Raw genomic sequence first — 24,105 nt, 5'->3', positions numbered from 1 at the left:
ATAAATGGCTATACATTTTAGCTTTTTTAACTTTTGGAATGAATTTATTATTTGAGCATTTACTGGCTACTTAGACTCTGAGGATATAACAATAAATGAGATATTATCTCTGCCTTGAAGGATCACAAAGTATGCTGTGAGGGACAGACCAGTATAAAAATTAGAACAATAAAGTGCTAAAGTTACTGTGACAATAATGTATGTAGGGATAAAAATGGAAAGGAAAGATTATCCAACTTGGGGAAAAACATATCAGAAAAGACTTAAACTTATGCTTGACCTAATCTTAAAGGTGATGTGTCAGCCAGATAGATAATAAGAGGGGACTAAATACAAAAGATACATATGTATATACATTCTTCTACTTAAGCAAAATATTTCTGGATAGAGTGCTACAAAGATCAAATGAGACTTTTTAATGCCAAATGTCAAACTAAAACAATATTCAAAGCTATAATAATAATAATAATTCTAACATTCATCAAATATAATTTTGTTTTCCATGCTAGCTGAAAATCACTTTACTTTTTTTTTTTTTTACAAATTTTCTAAAAAAGGTTGACAAAAGTGATTTTTAAGTCAATGGTTATATTTAAAACCCCATTTTATTTCTTAATTAAAAGAGCCTTATAAATGCAGACTTCATGCTTTCATTGCTTAAATTCACTACACTGTAGTTCCTCAAGCTCAACATGTTTGAATCCAACACAAAAATACCCTAACACAATAAATATGGCCTGATTTCACAAGAGTTATATTTTGTTAACACTTAAATACTTTTAATACCACTTTCAGGGAATGTATATCCTTTGTTGAAAACTATTACCAAACTTATCTCTCAGATATATAACACATCACATACAAACGAAGAAAAACGTGGCTTTTTACCTCATGAAGTGTGAGATGTTTCCCATCCTTTCTCTTTGAGTCAAATCTGCCATATATTGCACTGTATTTTCGAATTTCCTCCTCTTTGTGTGGATCATCATCACTCATCTCAAAGATGTGACCGATCATTTTGGCCAACTTCTTATTCGTTTTTAGCAGCTCTTTCACTTCATTCAAGTCACTTTTCGGCAGCGTGGGGGCCATTCGCTCCACACACTCAGCTACAGAGAGTGCGGCAGCAGCATCCAGTGCCTCACTACTTTCTTTTGGGGAAGCAGGAGAGCCAAGGTCAGCTGGGGAGAGGCTGTGCTCACTCTCAGTGGCATGGTGGCCTTGCCAGAGTCTGGACTCACTGATACTCTGCAGAGCTAAGCTCCCCACCACGTCTGATTTCCCCTGTCCCAAGCTCTGCACGCAAGTGGTGGCAGCACACTTGGGAATTTTTAAATGAGGTTCCCGGGCATTGCTATTCCTTTCATAACTGCTACAGGATATTCCCAGCCACGTTGGTGATCCCTCTGGTAATTTATAGATGGGTATGCTACTGACAGGAAGGGATGTCAGTGGCTGATTAAAAAGGCCAGGGTTTGTAACCCAGTCTCTCAAAGCTTTCTGTAGCCTTCTAACATGAAGGGGCTTGCTAGCCATGCCCACCAGTGCCATAATTTCCAAGAATTCCTCTTCTCCAGCCTCACAGAGTTGCTGGACATCATCGCCACCTTGTTGGATGAAGGCATCAAAATAAGAAAGCAGATTGGCTTTTTGTAATATTCTATACAGCTGCAACTCCCCCAGGGTCCGGGGTAAGGCCGTGGCCATTACTGTGAATGGACTTAACCTGCAAAAGGAAGAGAGGAAATACTCATCACACTTGCTCCAAACTTCTTAAACTTATTTGTTAGACACTACAGGATTTAAGTTTGCAGTTTGGGAAGAATCAAAACAAGGAGCACTTGCATAGCAGCTGACTTTTGTTTTGTTTTATAGCCACACCCCAAGACATATGGAAGTTCCTGGGCCAGGGACTGAACCTCAGTCACAGCTGCAACCTACGTCAAAGCTGCAACAACATCAGATCCTTTAACCCATTGTGCTGGGCCAGGAACTGCAGCAACCTTAGCCTCTGCAGTCAGATGCTTAACCCACTGTGTCACGGTGCGAAATGACTATTAAAGAAGCATTTTCTCTATGCATAAGTTATTTTATTTTACTCTCCTACCAACCCTCATGGTCAGTATTCAGCTATTGTTGCTGCTTTAAAGAAGACATATAAAGGCTCAATGAAGGTAAGTAGTTTGCCCGATTATCTCATAACTGGCTAATTAGAAGTCTAGGGACTCAAACAAAAAGCTCAGAGGGCTCTATATCCCCTATTTCTGACTGTTCACTTTGCTGCTTTCATGGTGTGAACACAGAGGCAAAGTAAAAAATAATCAAATTCAGAAGGGGGTAACAAGTATATGATGCTACCATTCATGGAATACTTATTTTGTGTCAGATCATATGATAAACACTTTATATTACATTATGTCTAATCCTCACAGCAGCCCTCTGAGATGTATAGTTAGTTCCCATTTTATAAAGAAAAAGTTGCAAGATTAGTCTGGCAAGCAAAGGAAGAGAGATTTCAGTATGAACTGGAGGTGAGAACATAGAAGGTGGTATAGTTAGGAACTGAGAAAAAAGGGGGCAGGAAAAACTCACACAAGTAAATGACAGGACTTGGTGATCACTGAGGTATAAGAGATGAAAACAGTTACCATTTCTTAACCCTTTCTTTGGTTCCAAGGAAGAGAGGAGTAATAGCCAACTATGAGATCATATATGTGCGTCTGCAACAGGCATTGGGGATACAGAAAATCAGGGATGATGGGATTCCCTTTCAGACACTGGCACTTGAACATGGCACAAGACAGAATGCTTAAGTAGAACTGCCCTGAGTGCAAAATAAGACTAGAGTCTATGTGTGTTTTACGATGAAACCAGGAAGCCTGGGAGATCCCTCCAAAAAAAAAAAAAAAAAAAAAAAAAAACAGCAAAGAGCTGAAGACAGAATCAAGGAGGTAATACTTTCAGAGTCCTAGTAAGGCAGAGACGACTGCCTTCAAAGAGACAGAACAAGACCCAGCAAAGCACTTCTTGACCCCTTAGCAGCCTTTAGAAGTTATTCACAGTTGCCTGGAGACCTCCCACATACAAAGAGGAGTTGGCCAAGTACTTCCAATTAAGAGAAACAAACAAACTTGTAATAAGTGCACCAATAGGATTTAAAGGACCCTATAACCCTCTACAGCAAAAATTACAGAAAGCCCAAAGAATACATACATCAGAGGAAACTGAAAGCTCCACTCTCAACTCAAAACAGTAAGGAACAGTTGTTAACTGGGAAATAAGGCAAGCTGAGGAATATTGGGGAACATCCCTGAAGGCCAGATCACCAAATCTGGGACTTTTGCTTTATGCCATCAACTAGAACGCTACATAAAATTCTAAGCCCAGTCATTCCCATCCAAGGAGAATGCACTTCCTTATCACAGTCCCCGCGCCAAGGACTGACTCTTGGGAAGCCCATCTCCTAGAACCTCTGCATCATCCACAACATGCTTTGGTCGACTACTAACCTACTCAAATTTTATGGCTCTTCATTTTATAAGGACATTGCCAGGTGATCGGATGACTTCCCAAAAGACATTAAAAAAAGACTGAATTTGGGCCCACTATATTTCTGCTGACAGCCAGGAAATCACTTGGGGTGCTTCTGAAAAACGTAATTTCCCAGGTCCCTGGGTTGCCTCTCAGGAGACTCTGATGATTTGGCAAATTTGGCAAACTTCACTACAAGATTCCTATTTAGTATACTCTCTGGGCACCACAAACTCCTACAGGTTTTGAGACCACTTTCATATTCATGCTTCTTCAGTTCTCTGGATAAAAACAGTCCTGCATCTTCTGAATCACTCACTGGAGGATCTGCTTTGTCCTCCCACTGCAAGGAGACTCTTTGGGGAGAGAATCTATCATCCAGCTGGACACTAACCCACAAAAACAAGCTCTTGGGGGTTACAAACACAAGTTGAAGTCTGTATTGAACAACAGTAGACCAACTGGAAGGGCTTCTGAAAAGTGTCCAAGGTAGAGAAAAGGAAACCAACTTTCCCCTCATACACCTAATGCTATATAGCTTTCAAATACAAATATAGGCTTTTAAATACAATCTTTTTTACAAGGACTGTAACCATGCAAGATTTATGGTGTTATCAACAATCTCATGACATACATTCCTCCAAATTATGGGATAAAGTAAAAATTACATGAAAAAATCTACAACAGAGTTCTTGAATCTTTCTATGAGCGATAAGAAAACAAAGACTATATGCTTGACAAACATAAAAGAGAAACTTAAGACCCAAACTTGGGTTTTATTCTTCTGAGATAAGGGAATGATTTTAGAAAATATTTTCAGCTTTTATCCTTTCTCATTTACCAAGAAAGGAAACCCCCTAGTTCCTAAGAAAGAAGTTACGATTATAATATCCCTATAAGAACTGACAGGACCAAGTGTACATTTCCAGAGTCAAGACGCCAGATGAAAGATAAATAAGTGAACTATTTAGAGTCCCAGGAGGCTTTCTAAAGGCCCACACTACTGCTGGGAAAGGAGTTTTCTCCCTAACCTTTTTGCTTTAAGAGAATGTTTCAGTTTCTTACAAAAGCCTATTGTGATAATTTAAACACCCACAATTTCATACATTAATTTGATTTAGAAGAAATTTTTTATAAGATGAGGATTTTCTCTTTTACAAACTCTATTCATACTTCAACATGGTCAAATAAATCAAAAGAAAGCTCTGATCTGCATCTCTTCAATCTGAAATATAAAAGGATCCTAATACAACACTATATAAAACAGCAAAATAGTACAGAAAATCTACTTAGTTGAAAACTCTAGTTACCTGGCCTTTTCAAAAGATGCTAGAACAACCATGCTGAGTCTGACCGTTTTATGAATTCCACAGTTAGGAGAAAATAGTTACCTATTTTTACTGCATTCAAAAGCTAAACCATGGAGTTCTGGTTGTGGCTCAGCGGTAAGGAACCCAACTAGTATCCATGAAGAGGCAGGTTTGATCCCTGACCCCGCTCAGTGGGTTAAGGATCTGGCTTTGCTGTGACCTTTAGTGTACGTCACAGACATGGCTCGGATCTGGCACTGCTGTGGTGTAGGCCGGCAGCTGCAGCTCCAAATTGACTCCTAGCCTGGGAACCTCCATATACTCTGGGTGTGGCCATAAAAAAAAGGGGGGAGGGGAGCTAAACCAAGGGTGGGCTACTACCTAAGTACTGTAAGCCTCCACGTTCACCAGCTTAAATGTTCCTCAGCTGGGTCAGTTCCAGAGGAACAGGAACTAAACAATGGATTCCTCTAAGGCCATTTGTTGTTGCTTGTTATTCACTGATCTATTTTAAATGGTAATGATTTGTTCCAGAATCTTTCAAGAAAAAAAAAAAAAAAAATAACCTGCACTTTAGCTCCTTATGGGACAGGATCAGTCATCTGCCAGATTCAGATTATGCTAAGGAAACAAGAAGCTGGTTTGGCTCAAAAAACTTTGCTGATCACCTCCTGCTCTGTCCTCAAAACCACTACAAAGCATTTAATATGACTATGGGAAACAAAACTTCTCTGGCTTTCTTCAAGCTGGATGGGGGGATTTAGGGCAGGACAGAGGTCTTTAATACCCACAAAGGAAAAAAACTATTCCTTCAAACTCTCATCAGTCTATTCCAAGGAGCTTCAGCCTGCCCGCTGTCTTGACTCCTCATCAACACTCTTGAGTAACTACTGAGGCCTTTCTCCTTAACCTCTGAAGCTTGATATATTGGTCCTTGAAATGCTCTTCACTTGACTTTTGCTATATTATGTTACCTTCCCTTACTATATTCTAAGTGCAAGAATTCTTCAACATGTTACATTAGATCCCTTTTCTACTGTCTTTCCATATTCTCCCATGATGATTTCATCCACTCTAGGCTTCAATGTCACCTATAGTACACTGACCTCCAAATCACTGTCTGTAGCTTGGACCAGTGGTTCATGGAGTTACTGCAAAGTGCAGTATGCATACCAGGCACCAGCTAGAGTAAAAAACATGCTCCTCACACATACATATCTATTTTGCAAATAAATAAACACTACAATTTAATAAGTCATTTAAAAGTGTAATGAAATTCATAGGTATCATTGTACGTATTCTCTATCAAATACTAAAAGCAAAATTATTAATGAATACTTGTTTTTTTAACTTAAAAAGTGATCTTCATAGCTGAAAAGTTTGAGAACCATTAGCCCCAACTGTTTTTCTGACAATTCAGCATTTTAACAATCATGTGGAGATTGTCAGACATCTCAAATTTGCTAAGTCCAAATTCAATTATCTCATTTTCCTCCCTTCTTGCAGATTCCCAAATCTACTCTTCCTAATTCTTTCATTTAATTCCAGTTTCCTGGATTAATGAAAGTGCAGAGTCCATCTTCTTAAAAAGGTTTTTTAATTGAGGTATAGTTGGAGTTCCCGTCATGGCACAGTGGTTAACGAATCCGACTAGGAATCATGAGGTTGCGGGTTCGATCCCTGGCCTTGCTCAGTGGGTTAAGGATCCAGCGTTGCCGTGAGCTGTGGTGTAGGTTGCAGACACGGCTTGGATCCCGCATTGCTGTGGCTATGGCACAGGCCGGCGGCTATGGCTCCAATTTGACCCCTAGCCTGGGAACTTCCATATGCCGCAGGAACGGCCCAAAAATGGCAAAAAAGACAAAAAAAAAAAAAAATTGAGGTATAGTTGATGTACAATATTATTTAAGATTCAGGGGTACAACATAATGATTCCCAATTTTTAAAGGCCACACTCCATTTATAGTTATTATAAGATATTGGCTATATTCTCTGTGCTCTACAATATATCCTTGTAGTTTATTTTATACACACTAGTGTGTACTTCTTAATCCCCTACCCCATCTTGCTCCTCCCCACTTCTCTTCTCTTACTGGTAATCATTAGTTTGTTCTCTGTATCTGTGAGTCTTATTTCTTTTTTGTTATATTCACTGTTTTATTTTTTAGATTCCACATGTAAGCGATATTACACAGTATTTGTGGGACTTATTTTACCTAGCATGATATCCTTCAATTCTGCCCATGTTGTTGCAAATGGAATATTTCATTCTTCTTAATGGCTGAATAATATTCCATTATATATATAAACCACATCTTTATCCACTCATCTATTTTTGTTTTCCTCTATCTTCCTCAAATCTACATGTCCTTAAGCCACATCACCACCCTTTTTCTTTCTCTGTCTTAAAAGCACCTAGTTCTAATTTTCCTTGCTTCTTGACCAGATTTTGAAAATAGCTTCCTCACTTTCAATACATCCCACACTGCAATACAAACTTTATCTTCCTAAATTACAGGTTGTGGCTCTTTACTCACCTATACAGATTTCCCCACTTCATGGAAAAGAAAAATCCAAACTACTCATATAGGCATCCTGTCCAGCCTCCTCTCTGGTCCCTAATCTGCCCCTATGCCCATCCTAAAAGGATACACTGGACTTCCCTCAAATGGTTCTTCATGGAAAATCAGTTAAGAATAAAGAGATGGATAAGTAAGCACACACAAACTCTATGTAAATGCTATGCTAAGTATTACACATAAGGAGTCATGGACAGGGAAGCAGCCTTACATGCTCTGCAGAACAAGTTCCTTTAGGCTATAAGCTCCCTGACAGCAGAAACTAGGTCTCATTCATCTATTCCCCTCCCTCCCTACCGATAATCCGAACAAAATGTTCACTGTAGAATAACATCTCTCCAGAGACTTCTGTTGCATGAAACCCAATGTTTGAGTCAGAATCTGATCAGCATCTCCCTTTTATATTCCAAAAGGGCTGCCCTTTGTATAAATTGGTGTCCACTCTAATAGCATGTCCTGCTACTTTACCTACATTCCTTTTCATTCTCTCAACCTCAGTACTATCTCTTATAAACCTATATGGTGGATTCCCATAAGATGGCTGTTGTTCCAAGAGAGAAAATGCTTTCCTTTTACAGGAATACATGTAGTTAGTGTTATAATATACATCATGTTAGCCTGGCCCTAACAGCAGCATTTCAAGAAGTCAATTTCAGACATGAGAGATCCTAGGTCTTTTTCCTCCTGGTTCTTACAAATTAAAATGCAGTATGTTATCCCCAAACAACAAATATCAATCTTACAAATGATCATTACATTCAAAGGGATTCATAAACACTATTCCTGAATCCTCCTCTTCATGTAGAAAATATACATGATATTGTATATGTAATACATATATATATATATACACACACACTTTTATGAGGTTTGTGGCATTCGCAGAATAGACTCCTCCAGGAGTGGGGAGAAACCAAAGGGCAAAAATCCCAGTAAAATCTGAATTATTTATGCAGAGGACTCTAAATTCCTGCCTCCCAAAAGAGTCTGGAATTTGAATTTTAAAAATTACCTAAGTTAACTGAAACATCTTACAGACTTCAATCTTGGGAACAGTTAGCTTATGAGTCATTTACAGATTTAAGGTGAATTAGTTCCATCAGATTGCTTTTGTCTAACACCTAGATGAGATCCTGTACACACTAAGGAAATGAAAGGTAGAGATGGAAAACAGCAAGGAAGGAAATAGGAAATCTGAGGACAGTGCCTACATTTAAAGCCTCTGAACTATTGCCAGGTTTGGGAGAGTGCAGCCTAAAGGTATAGGCGCCCGGGGCAGAAGGGTGCAAAGGGTACACACAGGTTGAAACTAAAAACATTTATAAAAAGTCAGAATTTGGCTTAGGGAAGGATGAGCCTTAAGCCTAGCAAGTGAATTGTTCTCATTTTTGTCCTAGTCCCAGAATTCAAGCTAGAATGATTAAATGTAGAAAGCATGGGTTATTTAAGATGGCCCAGGTATTAACTCCTGTGCATGTATTTTAGTACCAAATGATTTAACTAAGCATATTTATTAATAATCATTCAGGGATATACCTTAAGTCAAGATATTTTGGATCTTATTATTGTAATAGCCATGAATTAAACATATAGCTTCTAATGAAATAATGGTAATTTAGTTAACTTAAAATGTTCTCTCCTACTAATTTTTTTCTGAATTCTGAATGAAGCTGGAAAAAAATTCTTATAAACCTCACAAAACGTTATTACAGTACTCAATGTATAAATTTAAATTTATCAGAATTAGAAAAAAAAGAAATCAGATTAATTAATTTATTTTTTGGCCACACCTGGGGCATGTGGAAGTTTCCAGACCAGGGGTCAAACTAGCAACCTGAGCCTCTGCAGTGAGAATACCAGATCCCTGACCCACTAAGCCACAAGGAAACTCCTTATTTTGCAATTACACGATCACTGTGCATTAACTTAATTGTGATACCAACATAAAAACAGTAGTATTTCATATAATATGGCTGGAAATTCATCAATTGCCTAACAATCAAGTTTTTCAACAAACATTAAGTGCCATCTGAACATGTAGTATGCATGAAGTACATATAAATTTTATATTTTTTCCAGAAATTTTTCTTTAAAAATCATTAAATTAACATATTGTGCAAATTAAGGTGCAACCCCCTAAATACAATGTATTGAGAAATGACAAACTATTTGAAATCTTAATGGTATGTTTTAGCTGTGAGAATTCTGATGAGGATTACTATTTTTCCCAACATCAACTTCTCTAATTTCCCACTTGTTCCATTGTTAAGTTTAAGGGAGTATATTTTACTATTGTACTAGTTATTGAACATGTCAGATCAAAAAGGAAATCTGCATTTAATATAACAACTGCACTATTCTTCATTCTACTAAAAAGAATGAAAAAAGCGGTTAAAATAAAACTAAATCCAAAGCAGAGTCTAGAAACCTTATATTCTGCTTAAGTTGGCATTATTTATTACTTATTTTTAATAAACACCACATGAAATATGCATAATAAGATAATTATACATAAGCAGGATCTTAACCTGTTTAAAACATATTATACAATGGTTATTTCCATGAAAGTAACACAAAATATAGCATGCTCCTGCGGTATCCAAAATACAGCTTTACATTTAAATGTAAATTGTACATATTTTTTATTTCCAATAATGCACATAAATAGCACCAACAAAAACAACTAGACTTATTAAATGGATTAGATGAAACCCAAGTCTTAGGACAGAGTCTAGGTCAACAGACACAAAAACCTGACATACTCTGTTCCATGAAACCATCTTTTACTCTAAATTTTTCAAAGGTCTCCCCCACTTTGTCATACATTATAATTACTTCTTTCAAGGCATCCATGGCACAAACAGCTAAAATCCTTAATAATAAATCAGTATGTTCTTAAAGTGTGATCAAAAGAAAATATCTAATGCTTTAACTGATTCTCTAAATAACAATAAGAAGAATGAAAATCTATTAACTTTTCTACAGGGCAATGGATGTTATTTACTAGTCAACAACAAAAAAATAATTAGTTTAGCTGAGACTATTCAATTTTAATAATTCTTGAATAAGATGTAGTCACTAGACATTAAATCATTTATTAGATATATAAGCTCACTAAATTTCCTTGTATCACCTATTCCTAAGGATTTCTGTCATCTTCATTACATTCACAATTAGCAGGCAGAATGAAATAAAATAAAAATCTACAATGCCTCAATGTTTTTATTATTACTGATTTATTCTCATATAACAGGAAATCACCAGAGCCACAGAAAACGAAATTTTTCTTATATCAGGTTTGGCATATTAACTTTTGTGCAAGATGCTAAAAATAATAAAATTAAAACAAGAAAACTTCCAATGGTTCCTTGACATTTTCTCTCAAAACTTGATTTTCCAACAATACTCAAATAGGAATAAAGAAGGCTGACCTTGTCAGATATGTATAAACTCTCAAGAGAACACTTACATGCAAGATAATACCTATAAGGACAGCATAATTTAAAAAACTTAATGAAAGGCAACATTAAATGTTTCAAATACCCGAAATGGAAGGGGAAAAGATACCCCTGAATCTAAGAACCACTTTTAGTGGCACACAGATTAGACTACAAACAACTTTTTAGGTCTTTGAGAAAATACCGGTCTCCACCCAAAACAGAGAAAGTAAATCCTATGCATTCTCTCTTCCAATATTTCTTCTTAAAACCCACAGATATTATGACATGTCAAAATTTGGTATGTTTTACAGGGGTAATTTTTCACAGAAGTGAAAATCTAAGAAGGCATTTCAGTGTGTGCACACACTTGTCTAACAAAACAGCCTAGCATTTCCTACGTGACTAATCTTTTTAAAATTCAGTTCCTCTGTTCCTATGCAATCTAATATTATCTATTAAAACTGCCAAAATATTTTTAAACTCCGTCTGAGAATTTCCCTCTCAGCTTCTGATCTTTGCACTCCTTTAAGCTTGCAGACATGTTACTGACAAACCAACTGGTAGTGACAGGTTATTCCGAATCAAGATGAAATTTTAAATTGACAGCTACCCCCAATTTTGCCATGCCTTCCGGATCCTCCCGGAATGAGGAATAAGTATATGCAAGTCAAAGATTCCTACTGGTCACATGCTGCAAAACTTGATCTGCGGAACCTATTCATATTCCAATTCAATTATCTTTTCCCTCAAGATCTTAACATTTAGGCTCACTAGAAGTCTCGTTTCCTATCTTAAGCCTTGTGAACCCTGAGGCTGCAGCCCATAAGCATTTGACTGCACTTTCTCCAGGAATAAAGTCACACACCTCTGCATCCAAGGCTTGTATGTCCCACATGTGTTTGCAAATTCCACACTCGGCCTTAGCGAGCACAATGAGTCTCTCGCTTCCATTGCACCTCGGTGCCAAGTTTCTGTAAGCCACTTCCAAGCAAAACTCTCCTTCCGCTTTAAAAAAAAAAAAAAAAAACTACATTCCGAAGGAGAAGATCCCCAGAACGAAAAATAAGACTGTAGAGCAACACTTTTATAAAGTAAACAAACCAACAAAAAGATTCTGCCCCTGGCTGCAAAACTCTGGGGTGGGCGCGCGCACCACCACGCACAACACACTACGCAACCCCACCACTGCTCCGCGCCACGCGCGACGGCCCAGCCGAGTCAGGAGAATGGACGATGCGCCCCCGGCTTTCAAGCAGGAGAACGTACTAGTCGGGCCACTGCCTTGCTAGCCTTCTTCCCGCTGCCCCTGCGCACCGAATTTCTCCGGGAATCACCCACAGGAGCCCGATGCTGCCGACTCCTTCCGGCGGCAGCCGCTCAGGGCCCGCCGCCCTGGATGCCCGCCCCCCAAGTGCTGGCGCGGCCCGAAGACTCCATCGCCCCAAGTTCGCCCGCGGCCGCACGAGCGCGAACGCTTCACGCAGTAGGCGGACAGCGAGTTGGTACGTACTCGGCCAGCGGCTGCAGCGGTCTTGGCGCGCTCTCCCCCAAGGACGCCTCAGCCCTAACTCCGAAGTGACGGCCCCCGGTTCTCTCTCCTCAGTCGGCAGCGGCGGCCGGGACGCCCCCGCTCCCATCGAGGGGGGAAGGGAAGGTGGTGGGCGCGCTCTCCCTGCTCCCCCCCACCGCCAGCTCGGGCCCGCCGCTCCTTCCCGCCCGCCAGCCCCGACGGCACTCGCTCGGCCGCGGTGGTGGCGGCGGCTCCTCCCGGCTCGGGCGCGCGGGCGGCGGCGGCGGCGGCGGCGCCTCCCCCACCACGTCCTCCCCCTTCCCCTCCCCGCGCTGCACCCACCCCCTCCCCCGCCCGCCTCCGCCACCTCCACCCCCCGCGCGCTGTCACATTGGGAGATTCCGCTCTTGCTACATTCGCCGCTCCGACTCCCGCCCACGCGCGGCCGAGTGACGCAGATCCCGGCGTGGGCCGCCGCAGGGCGGGGGCGGGGGCGGCGGCCGCCGGGCCGGGCTCGGCCTCTTCCCGCCGCCCCCTCCGCGGAATCCGGAGGGCGGCCCATTCGCACGGCAGCTGGGAGGAACCAAGTGGGCGCCCGGGAGGGGGCGGCTCCCGCGAGTCCTGCTTCGGGCTGGGGGAGGGGGCGGGAAGGAGGAAAACGGGGGTGGCGGGCGGGAGGGAGGAGACGCCGCCTCGGGCCTGCTCTCCAGCTGCCGAGCGAAATGGGAAGGTTTGCAATTAAAAAAGAATTTTTTTTTTTTTTAAAGTGTGAGGTTCCCAATATAGTATTTCAAAGAGCACGCCCAGCCAAATCCATATCTCCGGGGAGGCTGACTTTAAAAAAAAACATAGCACGCTCAGCCCACTAATCTGGGCGCCGGGCTCGCCCCAGCCCACTCCGGCTAAAGGTTGATGGGCCAGGTGCGCCCCTTGCCCAGCCGGCCCTGGCGTCCTGCCGGAAGTTGGCCGCGACCGCACAGAGGGGGGAACGGCAGGTGCGCGACGCTGGGAAAAAAAACTGGCAGTTCTAGAGAATCTCTGCCCGCCCTTCTTGCCCCCTCCCCACCCCCACCACCGGCCTGGCAAAAGGAGGAGGGGAGAAATGGGAACCGACAAACCCGAAGTGCAGCTTTGACAACTGTCTTGCTTGCTGGGTGACTTAATGCCAGCCTTCTCAACCCTCCTGAAAACCTGCCAGTTATTTTACTGGTTAATATTTTCTATTTCCATGGTGTAAAAATCCGACGGCTCTGAAACAGTCCTGGGGTGTGTTAAAATAGATTTCCCCAGGCAGCTATAGAATTTTGGGGTTTGGTTTGCATGAACTTTTTAAAACCAAAGTAAGTATTACACATTTCCAAAAATGTACTTAAACTGTTGCCAAAAAATGTGGAAATTTGTTTTAGAGACTATTTTTCCTTTGCAAAAACGAGTAAAGGAAAGAATTCCTCGAATTTTAGCATTGTATTCTTGAAGGCTAGAGAATATTTAGTAAATATAAAATTACTGCAAATACAGGTAAAATTCCGTTTTAATATCTATATAAAAATCCAGTTTTATAAAAGGCCATTCCCACATCCTGGCTGGCCTCCCAGAGTGTGCCTACTTTCCTGATGGGGGATACAAGGCATTCTTTGAAATGGGAAATTCTTCATACCACATCTTTATGTTGCAGCAATGGACTGGATGATAGCATTGAAAGAAAAAGACCTTGTAAAAATACTGAACCTTTCTTTTATTTTTTGAAAAACACGTTATAGGAATGAGTAATGCCACAGTGGAGTGCGTATAATTAAACCCGTTTCTTCCATATTAGTGAAAAGGTCTGTCTGGGATAGTTGTATTGATATTGCATGTGAATAAGCGTGCTCATATGAATTTTTCTTCAGCTGAAGAATCTCTCCTAGAAGTGTGTCTTAGCCTAATTGTCTCAATTTTGCAATTGTGGACCCTGTTCTACTAAAAAGAAAGTTAACTTAGGTTGTTATAAAATAAAAACACCTTCTTGGGAAGATAAAGGTTAGCAAATGTTCAAGTGAACAAAAGAAATCTGCAAAATTCTTTTTTCCAGTTCCTCTCTGGAATCCTGATGTTTTACAAACATTTTTGGTTCTGAACAGCTAGAGAAAACTACTTTTCTTCCATGAAGATGTACAGTCAGTGATTCACAAGTCATGAAATGAGTAGTCTTATCTGGACTGTTGAGTCTCCCAAGTAGAATTGTTTCCAGAGTTGGAAGAAATGACATTAAATTCTCTTCCCAAACTTGTGTACCTCTGGCCAGCACTGAACATGATGCTGAAAAGAAAATGTGTTAGGGCAGATACTTTTTCTTCTGACTTGTAACTGGTTATTTCCACAGTTAAATATTGAAATTTCTCCTTATTTGTTTTCTGAGCACATTTAGATAGTATATTCTTCCTGCATTAAGAATGGCATTTCTGGCCCACTTTGCATTGCTTTAAACACCCTTGTTGCCAGAGGAAAGGGTGGGAGGAAGGAAAATGAATGAAAGATAAAATTTTAAGCTTTTTAACATCCAGTTCTATATGTCTGTATGACAACACTATAGATAATATGGCTGCTCAAAAAGAGAATTGAGACATTGACCTATATATGAGACAACTTGAATAAAGAAGCATTGATTCTTATTTACTTCCTTACCAGTTACTGTCATCACCAATGCCACCCTTAAACACTCCCTCCCATATAATACACACACACAGTTTCTCCCATTCCTAGACCCTGGTGGTTTGTTAAGGAAAAACATTCCATCCTGTAAGATAACAATTATGGTTTCTGATTATTCTATAATACTTTCCATCCCATAAGTATGTCTTACACTTTCTTGAAATCAGTAAATGTATGTTTAAGAGGATCTTTAAAAAATTATTACAAATACTTTGATGATTAGCATATTTGCAAAAAGGCAATTTTGGACAAAAAAAAATTTTCCACACTACGAAAATAAAAATAAAATTTTTAGTAAAAAAAATATAATTTAGAAAGTTGGTAGTATTCTGACATTAGAGTGAAAATTTCCCTGGAAGAGCATTAATTTATTACTTTTAGAAAGATTTCTTTAAAATGCTTCAGTGATTCAAAACAAAAGAACAAATAACAGATTTTAAATGTTCTTAGAGGAAAGAAGGAATAACATTATGGTTTATGATCTACAATATCTAAGATACGGTATAATTTTATCCTCTGGTTCTCCTATTGTTGCCTCAGAACAATTCCATACCTGAAGAATTTTCCACTCTATGTGCTGGTGACCCTACATTTAACTGAGTCATGTGTAATATTCATTTTATTAGAAATAAAATTAAAATGTCCCTTATTTTGCAATATGAACTTTAAAGTTTTGGATGTGTATTATAGATTGAATAGATTTTTAGTGTATGGAGATTGGAATAGTTTTAAATATGTAGAGATTATGTACAGGTTTCTTAAAGACATGCTAATAGGAATGTATATAACTGATCAAGAGCCATGACTTTAAAAACACTCTTCTGAAAAAAGAAACAAATTATCACACATTGCATATTTTGGAGTTCATTTGACTTTTTAAATTAATTAATTAATTTTTTTAGAGTCACACCTGGAGTATGTGGAAGTTCCCCAGGCTAGGGATCAAATCAGAGCTGCAGCTGCCAGCTTGTGCCACAGTCCCAGCAATGCCATAGTAGCCATTTCGGCAACCTACACCACAGCTCACAAAAATGCTGGATCCTTAACCCACTGAGTAGGGCCAGGGATCAAACCCACATCCTCATGGATACTTGTGGAATTTGTTACCACTGAGCCACAACAGGAATGCCAACTTTATTTTTTTATTAAGGCATGGTTGATTTAAAGTGTTGTGGCAATTTCTGCTATACAGCAAAGTGACCCAGTCATACATATATATATACATTCCTTTTCTTATATTATCATCCATCGTGGACCCAAGGGATTAGATATAGGACCTCATTAGCTATCCATTCTAAATGTAACAGTCTGCATTTACTAACCCCAAACTCCCAGTCCATTTCACTCCCTCCCTCCTCCCCCTTGACAACAAATCTGTTCTCTATGTCCGTGAGTCTGTTTCTGTTTTGTAGAGAGGTTCCATTTGTGCCATGTTTTAGATTCCACATATGTGATATCATGGTATTTGTCCTCTTTCTCCTTTACTGCACTTAGTATGATAATCTCTAGCTGCATCCATGCTGCTCTGAATGGCATTATTTTGTTCTTTTTACGGCTAAGTAATATTCCATAGTATACACATACCACATCTTCTTAACCCATTCATCTGTCGATGGATATTAACGTTGCTTCCATGTCTTGGCTATTGTGAATAGTGCTGCAATGAACAGAAGAGTGCGTGTACCTTTTTTTTTTTTTTTTTTGGCTTTTCACTGAATTTGTATTCTCAGAACTATGCCTCTCATGATGAATATGTATAAATCTTACTTCAGAATATAGATGAAATTACACTTAGAGCATGTATTTAAATCATGTGGAGTGACATGACTTAAGATGAGGAAATAAACACTTTCCATTTACCCTGCATTTACACAAAATTTGAAAAATAGAAAGTTGTTAAACTTCAAATAATACATTTGATTTCTCGTCTCTGATAACGGTTTCCTTGAGGTGGGGATGAGAGTTTTGTTTACTTATTTATTTTTCATTTTTTAATGATTTTTATTTTTTTCATGATAGCTGGTTTACAGTGTTCTGTCAGTTTTCTACTGTACAGCAAGTTGAACCAGTCAAACATACATATATACATTCTTTTTTCTCACATTATCATGCTCCAACATAAATGATTAGATGTAGTCCCCAGTGCTATACAGCAGGATCTCATTGCTTATCCGCTCCAAAGGCAATAGTTTGCATCTATTAACCCCAAATTCCCAGTCCATCCCACTCCCTCCTCCTCCCCCTTGGCAACCACAAGCCTATTTTCCAAGTCCATGATTTTTCTTTTCTGTGGAAAGGTTCATTTGTGCCGTATATCAGATTCCAGGTACGTGATATCATATGGTTTTTGTCTTTCTCTTTCTGACATACTTCACTTAGAATGAGAGTTTCTGGTTCCATCCACGTTGCTGCAAATGGCATTATTTTGTTCTTTTTTATGGCTGAGTAGATTTCCACTGTGTATATATACCACATCTTCTTAATCCATTCATCTGTCAGTGGACATTTAGGTTGTTTTCATGACTTGGCTATCGTGAATAGTGCTGCAATGAGTACATGGGTGCATGTGTCTTTTTCAAGGAAAGTTTTATAGTCCAGATATATGCCCAAGAGTGGGATTGCTGGATCATATGGTAGTTCTGTATTTAATTTTGTGAGGTACCTCCATACTGTTTTCCATGGTGGTGGTACCAGCTTACATTCCCACCAGTAGTGCAGGAGGGTTCCCTTTTCTCCACACACACTCCAGCATTTGTTATTTGTGGACTTATTAATGATGGCCATTCTGACTGGTGTGAGGTGGTACCTCATAGGAGTTTTGATTTGCATTTCTCTAATAATCAATGATGTGAGCATTTTTTTCATGTGCTTGTTGGCCAATACATGTGTCTTTTTGAATTATAGTTTTGTCTGGGTATATGTACATGAGTGGGATTGCTGGATCATATGATAGTTCTATAGATTTCTGAGGTACCTCAATACTGTTTTCCATAGTGGTTGTACCAATTTACATTCCCACCAACTGGGTAGGAGGGTTCCATTTTCTTCACACCCTCTCCAGTATTTCTTTGTTATTTGTAGCAAGTGTGAGGTGGTACTTCATTGTAGTTTGAGTTGCATTTCACTAATAATTAGTGAGGTCAAGCATCTTTTCATGTGCCTACTGGCCATCCATATATCTTCTTTGGAGAAAGGTCTAGTCAGGTCTTCTGTCCATTTTTCAATTGGGTGGTTTGATTTTTTTCTTGTTGAGTTTTATGAATTGTTTGCATATTTTGGAGATTAAGCCCTTGTCATTTTTATCATTTGCAACTTTTTTTTCCCATTCCCTAGGTTGTCTTTTCTTTTCTTTTTTTTTTTTAGATGGTCTCCTTTGCTGTGAAAAGGCTTGTCAGTTTGATTAGGTCCCATTTGTTTTCTTTCATTTCTATAGCTTCGGGAGACTGAACTAAAAAACCTTTGTACAGTTATGTCAGAATGTTTTGCCTCTCTCTTATAGGAGTTTTACAGTGTCTTGTCTTATGTTTGAGTCTTTAAACCGTTTTGAGTTTATTTTTGTGCATGGTGTGAGGGTACATTCTAGTTTCATTGATTTACATGCAGCTGTCTAATTTTCCCAGTAACATTTGCTGAAGAGACCATAGTTTTCCCATTTTATATTCTTGCCTCCTTTGTCAAGGGTAGTTGACCACTGGTGTCTAGGTTTATTTCTGGGTTCTCCATTCTGTTCCTTAGGTCTGTATGTCTGTTTTTGTACCAGTACTACACTGTCTTGATTACTGTAGCTTTGTAATATTGTCTGAGGTCTGAGAGAGTTTTGCCTCCTGCTTGGTTTTGTTTCCTCAGGATTGCTTCAGCAATTCTGGGTCTTTTATGGTTGCATATAAATTTCTGGATTATTTGTTCTAATTATTATCTGTGAAAAATGTCACGGGTAATTTGATAGGGATTACATTGAATCTGCAATTGCTTTGGGTAGAATGGCCATTTTAACAATATTAATTCTTCCAATCCGGGAGCATGGGATATCTTTCCATTTCTTTGAATCCTCTTTAGTTTCTTTGATTAATGTTTTATAGTTCTCAGCATATAAGTCTTTCACCTCCTTGGTCAGGTTTATTCCTGGGTATGTCTTTGTTGGTAGGATATAAAAGGGATTATTTTTATATTCTTTTTCTAATATTTCATTGTTAGTATACAGAATTGCAACTGATTTCTGAATGTTAATCTTGTATCTTGCTGCTTTGCTGAAAGTACTTTTCATTGATAAGTTCCAGTAGTTTTTGTGTGGAGTAATTAGGGTTTTCTGAATATAGTTTCATGTCGTCTGCATAGAGTAAAAATTTTTCTTCTCTTCCAATGTGGATACCTTTTATTTCTTTTGTTTGTCAGATTGCTATGGATAAGACTTAAAATCCTATGTTGAATGAAAGTGATAAGAGTGGGCATTCTTGTCTTATTCCAGATTTAAGAGGTAGCACTTTCAGCTTTTCTTCTTTGAGTATTATATTGGCTATGGGTTTGTCATAATTGGCTTTTATTATGTTAAGGTATGTTCCCTCTATACCCACTTTAGTAAGAGTTTTTATCATGAACGGAATGTGGATTTTGAATGCTTTTTCTGCATCTGTTGAGATTATCATGTGTTTTTTTACTTTTGTATATGTGGTGTATGACATTTATTGATTTGCATATGTTGAACCATCCTTGTGAACTTGGGATGAATTCCACTTGGTCATGGTGTATGACCTTTGTTATATGTTGTTGTATTCGGTTGGCTAAAATTTTGTTGAGAATTTTTGCATCTGTATTCATTAAAGATGAACATAGATATTGGCCTATAATTTTCCTTTTTGGTAGTACCTTTGTCTGGTTTTGGTATTAGGGTGATGGTGGCATCATAGAATGTCTTTGGGAATATTCCTTCTTCTTCAACCTTTTGGAAAAGTTCAAGAAGGGTGAGTATAAGTTCTTCTTTGTATGTTTGGTAGAATTCTTCTGAGAAGCCATCTGGTCCTGGATTTTTGTTTGTACAAAGTGTTTTTATTACATATTCAACTTCATTTCTAGTGACCAGTCTGTCCAATTGATCTATTTCTTCTTGATTCGGTTTTGGTGGGCTGTGTGTCTCTAGAAAGTTGTCTGTTTCTTCTAGGTTATCAAATTTGTTGGCATATAATTATTCATAGTAGTCTCTTTTATATATATATATATTTCTGCAGTATCCATTGAGATTTCTACTTGTTCATTTCTTATTTTTTGTATTTGAGTTCTTTCTCTCATCTTCTTGGTGAAACTAGCTAAAGCTTTATCAATTTTGTTTACCCTTTCAAAGAACCAGCTCTTGGTTTTATTGATTTTGTCTGTTTTTTTTTTTTTTTTTTTTGAAGCTCTTTTTCATTTATTTCCTCTCTGATCTTTATGATTTCCTTCCTTCTGCTGACTTTAGGTTTTGTTTGTTCTCCATTTTCTAATTCTTTTGGGTGGTAGGTTAAGTTGTAGATTTGAGAAAGGCCTGTATTGCTATGAACGTCCCTCTAAGAACTGCTTTTGTGACACCCCATAGATTTTGAATGGTTGCATCTTCATTATCATTTGTCTTGAGGTATTTTTTAAATTTCCCTCTTGATCTCCTCATTGACCCATTGGTTTTGTTTTATTTGTTTGTTTGCTTATTTGTTTGTTTCTCTTTGCTTTTTAGGGCCTCACCAAAGGCATATGGAGGTTCCCAGGCTATGGGTAGAAATCAGAGCTACAGCTTCCAGTCTATGCCACAGCCACAGCAACGTGGGATCCAAGCCACATCTGCAACCTACACCACAGCTCACGGCAATGCTGGGTCCTTAACCCACTGAGCAAGGCCAGGGTTTGAACCTGCAACTTCATGGTTCCTTGTCAGATTCATTTCCTCTGAACCCCAGTGGGAACTCGAACCCGTTGGTTTTTTAATAGCATGTTGTTCAGTCTCCATGTAGTCAGTTTTTTCTCATTTCTTTTCCTGTGGTTGATTTCTAGTTTTATGCCTTTGTGGTTAGAGTGGACACTTGAAATAATTTCTGTACTCTTAAATTTATTGAGGGTAGTTTTGTGCCCCAGTATGTGATTGATCCTTGAGAATGTTCCATGTGCACTTGAAAAGAATGTGTATTCTGATTTTTTGGGATGTAATGTCCTGAAAATATCAGCAAAGTCTAACTTTTCTATTGTGTCATTTAGGATCTTTCTTGCCTTATTGATTTTCTGTCTAGAGGATCTGTCCATTGATGTGAGTGGGGTGTTAAAGTCTCTTAGTATTATTATATTGCCATCAACTCCTTTTATGTCTGTTAGTATTTGTTGTATGTATCTGCGTGCTCCTATATTAGAGGCATATACATTGATGATTGTAATATCTTCTTCTCGAATGGATCTTTTTATCATTAAATAGTGTCTTTCTTTATCTTTCTTTATGGCCTTCATTTTAAAGTCTATTTTGTCTGATATGAGTATTGCAACTCCTGCTTACCTGTCTTTTCCATTAGCATGAAATATCTTTTCCATCCCCTCACTTTCAATTTATGTGTCTCCTTTGCCCTAAGGTGAGTCCCTGGTCGGCAACATATTGTAGCTGTTATTTTTTTTTAATCCAGTCTCCCACACTATGTCTTTTGATTGGAGCATTCACTTCATTGGCATTTAAGGTAATTACTGATAAATGTGTATTTATTGCCATTTTAAACCTTGTTTTCCAATTGACTCTATAATAATATATAATGATTTTTATTTTTTCCATTATAGCTGGTTTACAGTGTTCTGTCAATTTTCTACTGTACATCATGGTGACCCAGTTACACATACATGTATACATTCTATTTTCTCACATTATCAGACTTCATCATTAGTGACTAGACATAGTTCCCAGTGCTACACAGCAGGATCTCATTGCTAATCCATTCCAAAGGCAATAGTCTGCATCTATTAACCCCAAGCTTTTTTGGTTAGATGATTTCCTTTTACTTTATGCTTGTGTCCTCTTCTTTTTAGTTTTTGTGTATGTATTGTTTGGTTTCGATTCGTGGTTGCCCTGTTTTTCAAGTATGTTAACCCCTTCCTATATGTGCTTGCTTAGCCTGATAGTCATATAGGCTCAAACACATTCTAAAAAAAGAGAGTCTAGATTTTTTTACTCTCCTTTCCCACACTTTATGATTTTGAAGTCCTTTTTTAACATCTTCATGTTTGTCCTTTTGCTGTTCCTTGTGTTTGTAAAAAAAATCTTGTACCATAGGTTTTTTTTCCTTTTAGTTTTGTATACTGTCTTATTTAAGTGATTCCTTTCCAATTGTGATTTTCTCCATCCTGTGTCTTCTTACTTCTTTTTATTTAGAGGAACCCTTTCAGCATTTATTTTAGAATGGGTTTAGTATTGCTGTATTCTTTGAGTTTTTGTTCATTGGAGAAATTCTGTATTTCTCCTTCTATTTTAAATGTATTCTTGCTGGGTAGAGTATTCCATGCTACAGATTTTTCCCTTTTAGAATTTTGAATGTATCTTGTCACTCTCTTCTGGCTTGTAGTGTTCTGTAGAGAAATCAGCTGATAGCCTTATGGGGGTTCCCTTATAATTAACTCTTTGTTTTTCTCTTGCTTCCTTTAGATCCTCTTTTAACTTTTGCCATTTTATTTATTATATGTCTTGGTGTGGGTCTGTTTGAATTCAGCTTGTTTGGGTCCCTCTGGGCTTCCTGTACCTTTTATCTGTTTCCTTTGGATTTGAAGTTTTCAGCCATAATTTCTTCAAATATATTTTCAATCCCCTTTTCTTTTTCTTCTCCTTCTGGAATCCCTATTATGCATAGGTTGGCCTGCTTTATATTATCCCATTGATCTCTTATATTGCTTTCATCTTTATTGATTTGGTTTTTTGTCTGTGTCCTGATTGGGTGATTTCCATTTTTCTATCTTCCAAATCACTAATTCATTCCTCTGCATTATTCATTCTGTTCTTCAGTGACTTTAACTCAACTTGTGCCTCTGCAAATGAATTTTTAAATTTTTCTTGGTTCTTCCTTATATTTACTAGTTCCCTATTAAAATAGTCTGTATCACTGTTCATATCCACTCAATTCCTTCAGTATTTTCACTATCTCCTTTTTGAACTTTGTGTCTGTTAGACTGCAGAGATCTGTTTCATTGTTTGCTCCTTTAGGAGAATTGTCCTGTTCTTTTATCTGGGAATGAGTCTTGCATTTCACCATTTTGCTTATATTTTTCTTATTCTGTGAGTTTAGGGAAAACAACTAATGTTGTCTTGGAGGGCTATTTATACGTGAGAGTGCACCTGGGTAGTTTGTGAGGGCTTATTTTTTTTTTTCCCCTTTGGTATGAGGGCTGCCTTTGGTTTAGATGCTTGATGTCTCTTTCCTGTGTGCAGGCTGTTATTGACATGCTAGTGTATGGCCTGTACTTGCTTCCATGGAGATGAAGGCAATGGGCAGGGTTAGTAGCCTGGTTGCTGGGCCCTCAACAGTGGCAAGGTCCTGTGGGGAGGTGACACAGGCTGCTCCTGGTGGCAGGGCCCTGGAAAGTGGCATTGTGCCTCAGACCAGTGTAGGTGGTACTCAGAACATTTGGCAGTGGCAACACCAGGGTATATGTGTGTTCCCAGGGGAGTGAGAGCAGCAACGAATGATGCTCTGTTGCACTGACCTCCTCTGTACTCACTTCTGAGGTGACTGCTGCTGCAGGTGATGCCTCTCCATGGGCCCCTAGTGGTACCTGGCCATACCCACCTCTGGAGTCTGAGATGGCTGCAGTGTTTTGCCCCTTGCCGCCCATAGCCCACACAGTAGGTGCCCCCCCTCCTTAGCCCATGCAAGAGGCGCCTTGCCACCTGAGAGCCCCCACATGCACAGAGAAAGATACTCCTATGGTGGTCCAACCATCCTCTTCTTGCCCCCCCAACAATAGCACCTTGCCTCTCCTGCTAGGTAGGCCTCCTCCTGGGTTTCCTCAGAGATGGCACTCCACTCCCCAGCCCATGGCACCCTGCTCCCTAGCCCTTC

The 24,105-nt window shown here is 39.0% G+C and overlaps 2 protein-coding genes across 7 annotated transcripts in view; one reads left to right on the top strand and one right to left on the bottom strand.

The window, feature by feature from the left end:
• NAB1 (NGFI-A binding protein 1) overlaps nucleotides 1–12,628 on the bottom strand; it is a 44,685-nt gene extending 32,057 nt beyond the window's left edge. For 2 of the 4 annotated variants that reach the window (XM_021076055.2, XM_084999216.1), the window contains exons 1-3: nucleotides 12,371–12,628; nucleotides 11,726–11,865; nucleotides 889–1,726 (exon numbers count right to left, since the gene is read on the bottom strand). In XM_021076055.2, the coding sequence (XP_020931714.1) occupies nucleotides 889–1,726; nucleotides 11,726–11,811 (924 nt within the window). In that variant the 5' untranslated portion in view covers nucleotides 11,812–11,865; nucleotides 12,371–12,628. The remainder of the gene's footprint in view (nucleotides 1–888; nucleotides 1,727–11,725; nucleotides 11,866–12,370) is intronic. The other 2 variants (XM_021076057.2, XM_021076058.2) reach the window with 1 other exon arrangement.
• NEMP2 (nuclear envelope integral membrane protein 2) overlaps nucleotides 12,053–24,105 on the top strand; it is a 138,239-nt gene continuing 126,186 nt past the window's right edge. For all 3 annotated transcript variants that reach the window (XR_014829402.1, XM_084999217.1, XM_021076064.2), the window contains exon 1: nucleotides 12,053–12,362. The gene's annotated coding sequence lies outside the window, so the exon portion shown is untranslated. The remainder of the gene's footprint in view (nucleotides 12,363–24,105) is intronic.

The sequence above is a fragment of the Sus scrofa genome, chromosome 15 (assembly GCF_054392235.1).
Source record: "Sus scrofa isolate SSC_HxYL_T2T_F1_AM1 chromosome 15, Sscrofa_HxYL_maternal_Yorkshire_Landrace_v2.0, whole genome shotgun sequence".
In the NCBI taxonomy this organism is placed as follows: Eukaryota; Metazoa; Chordata; class Mammalia; order Artiodactyla; family Suidae; genus Sus; species Sus scrofa.
Note: the sequence above shows the minus strand (reverse complement) of the source record. Positions and strands in the feature narration are given on the sequence as shown.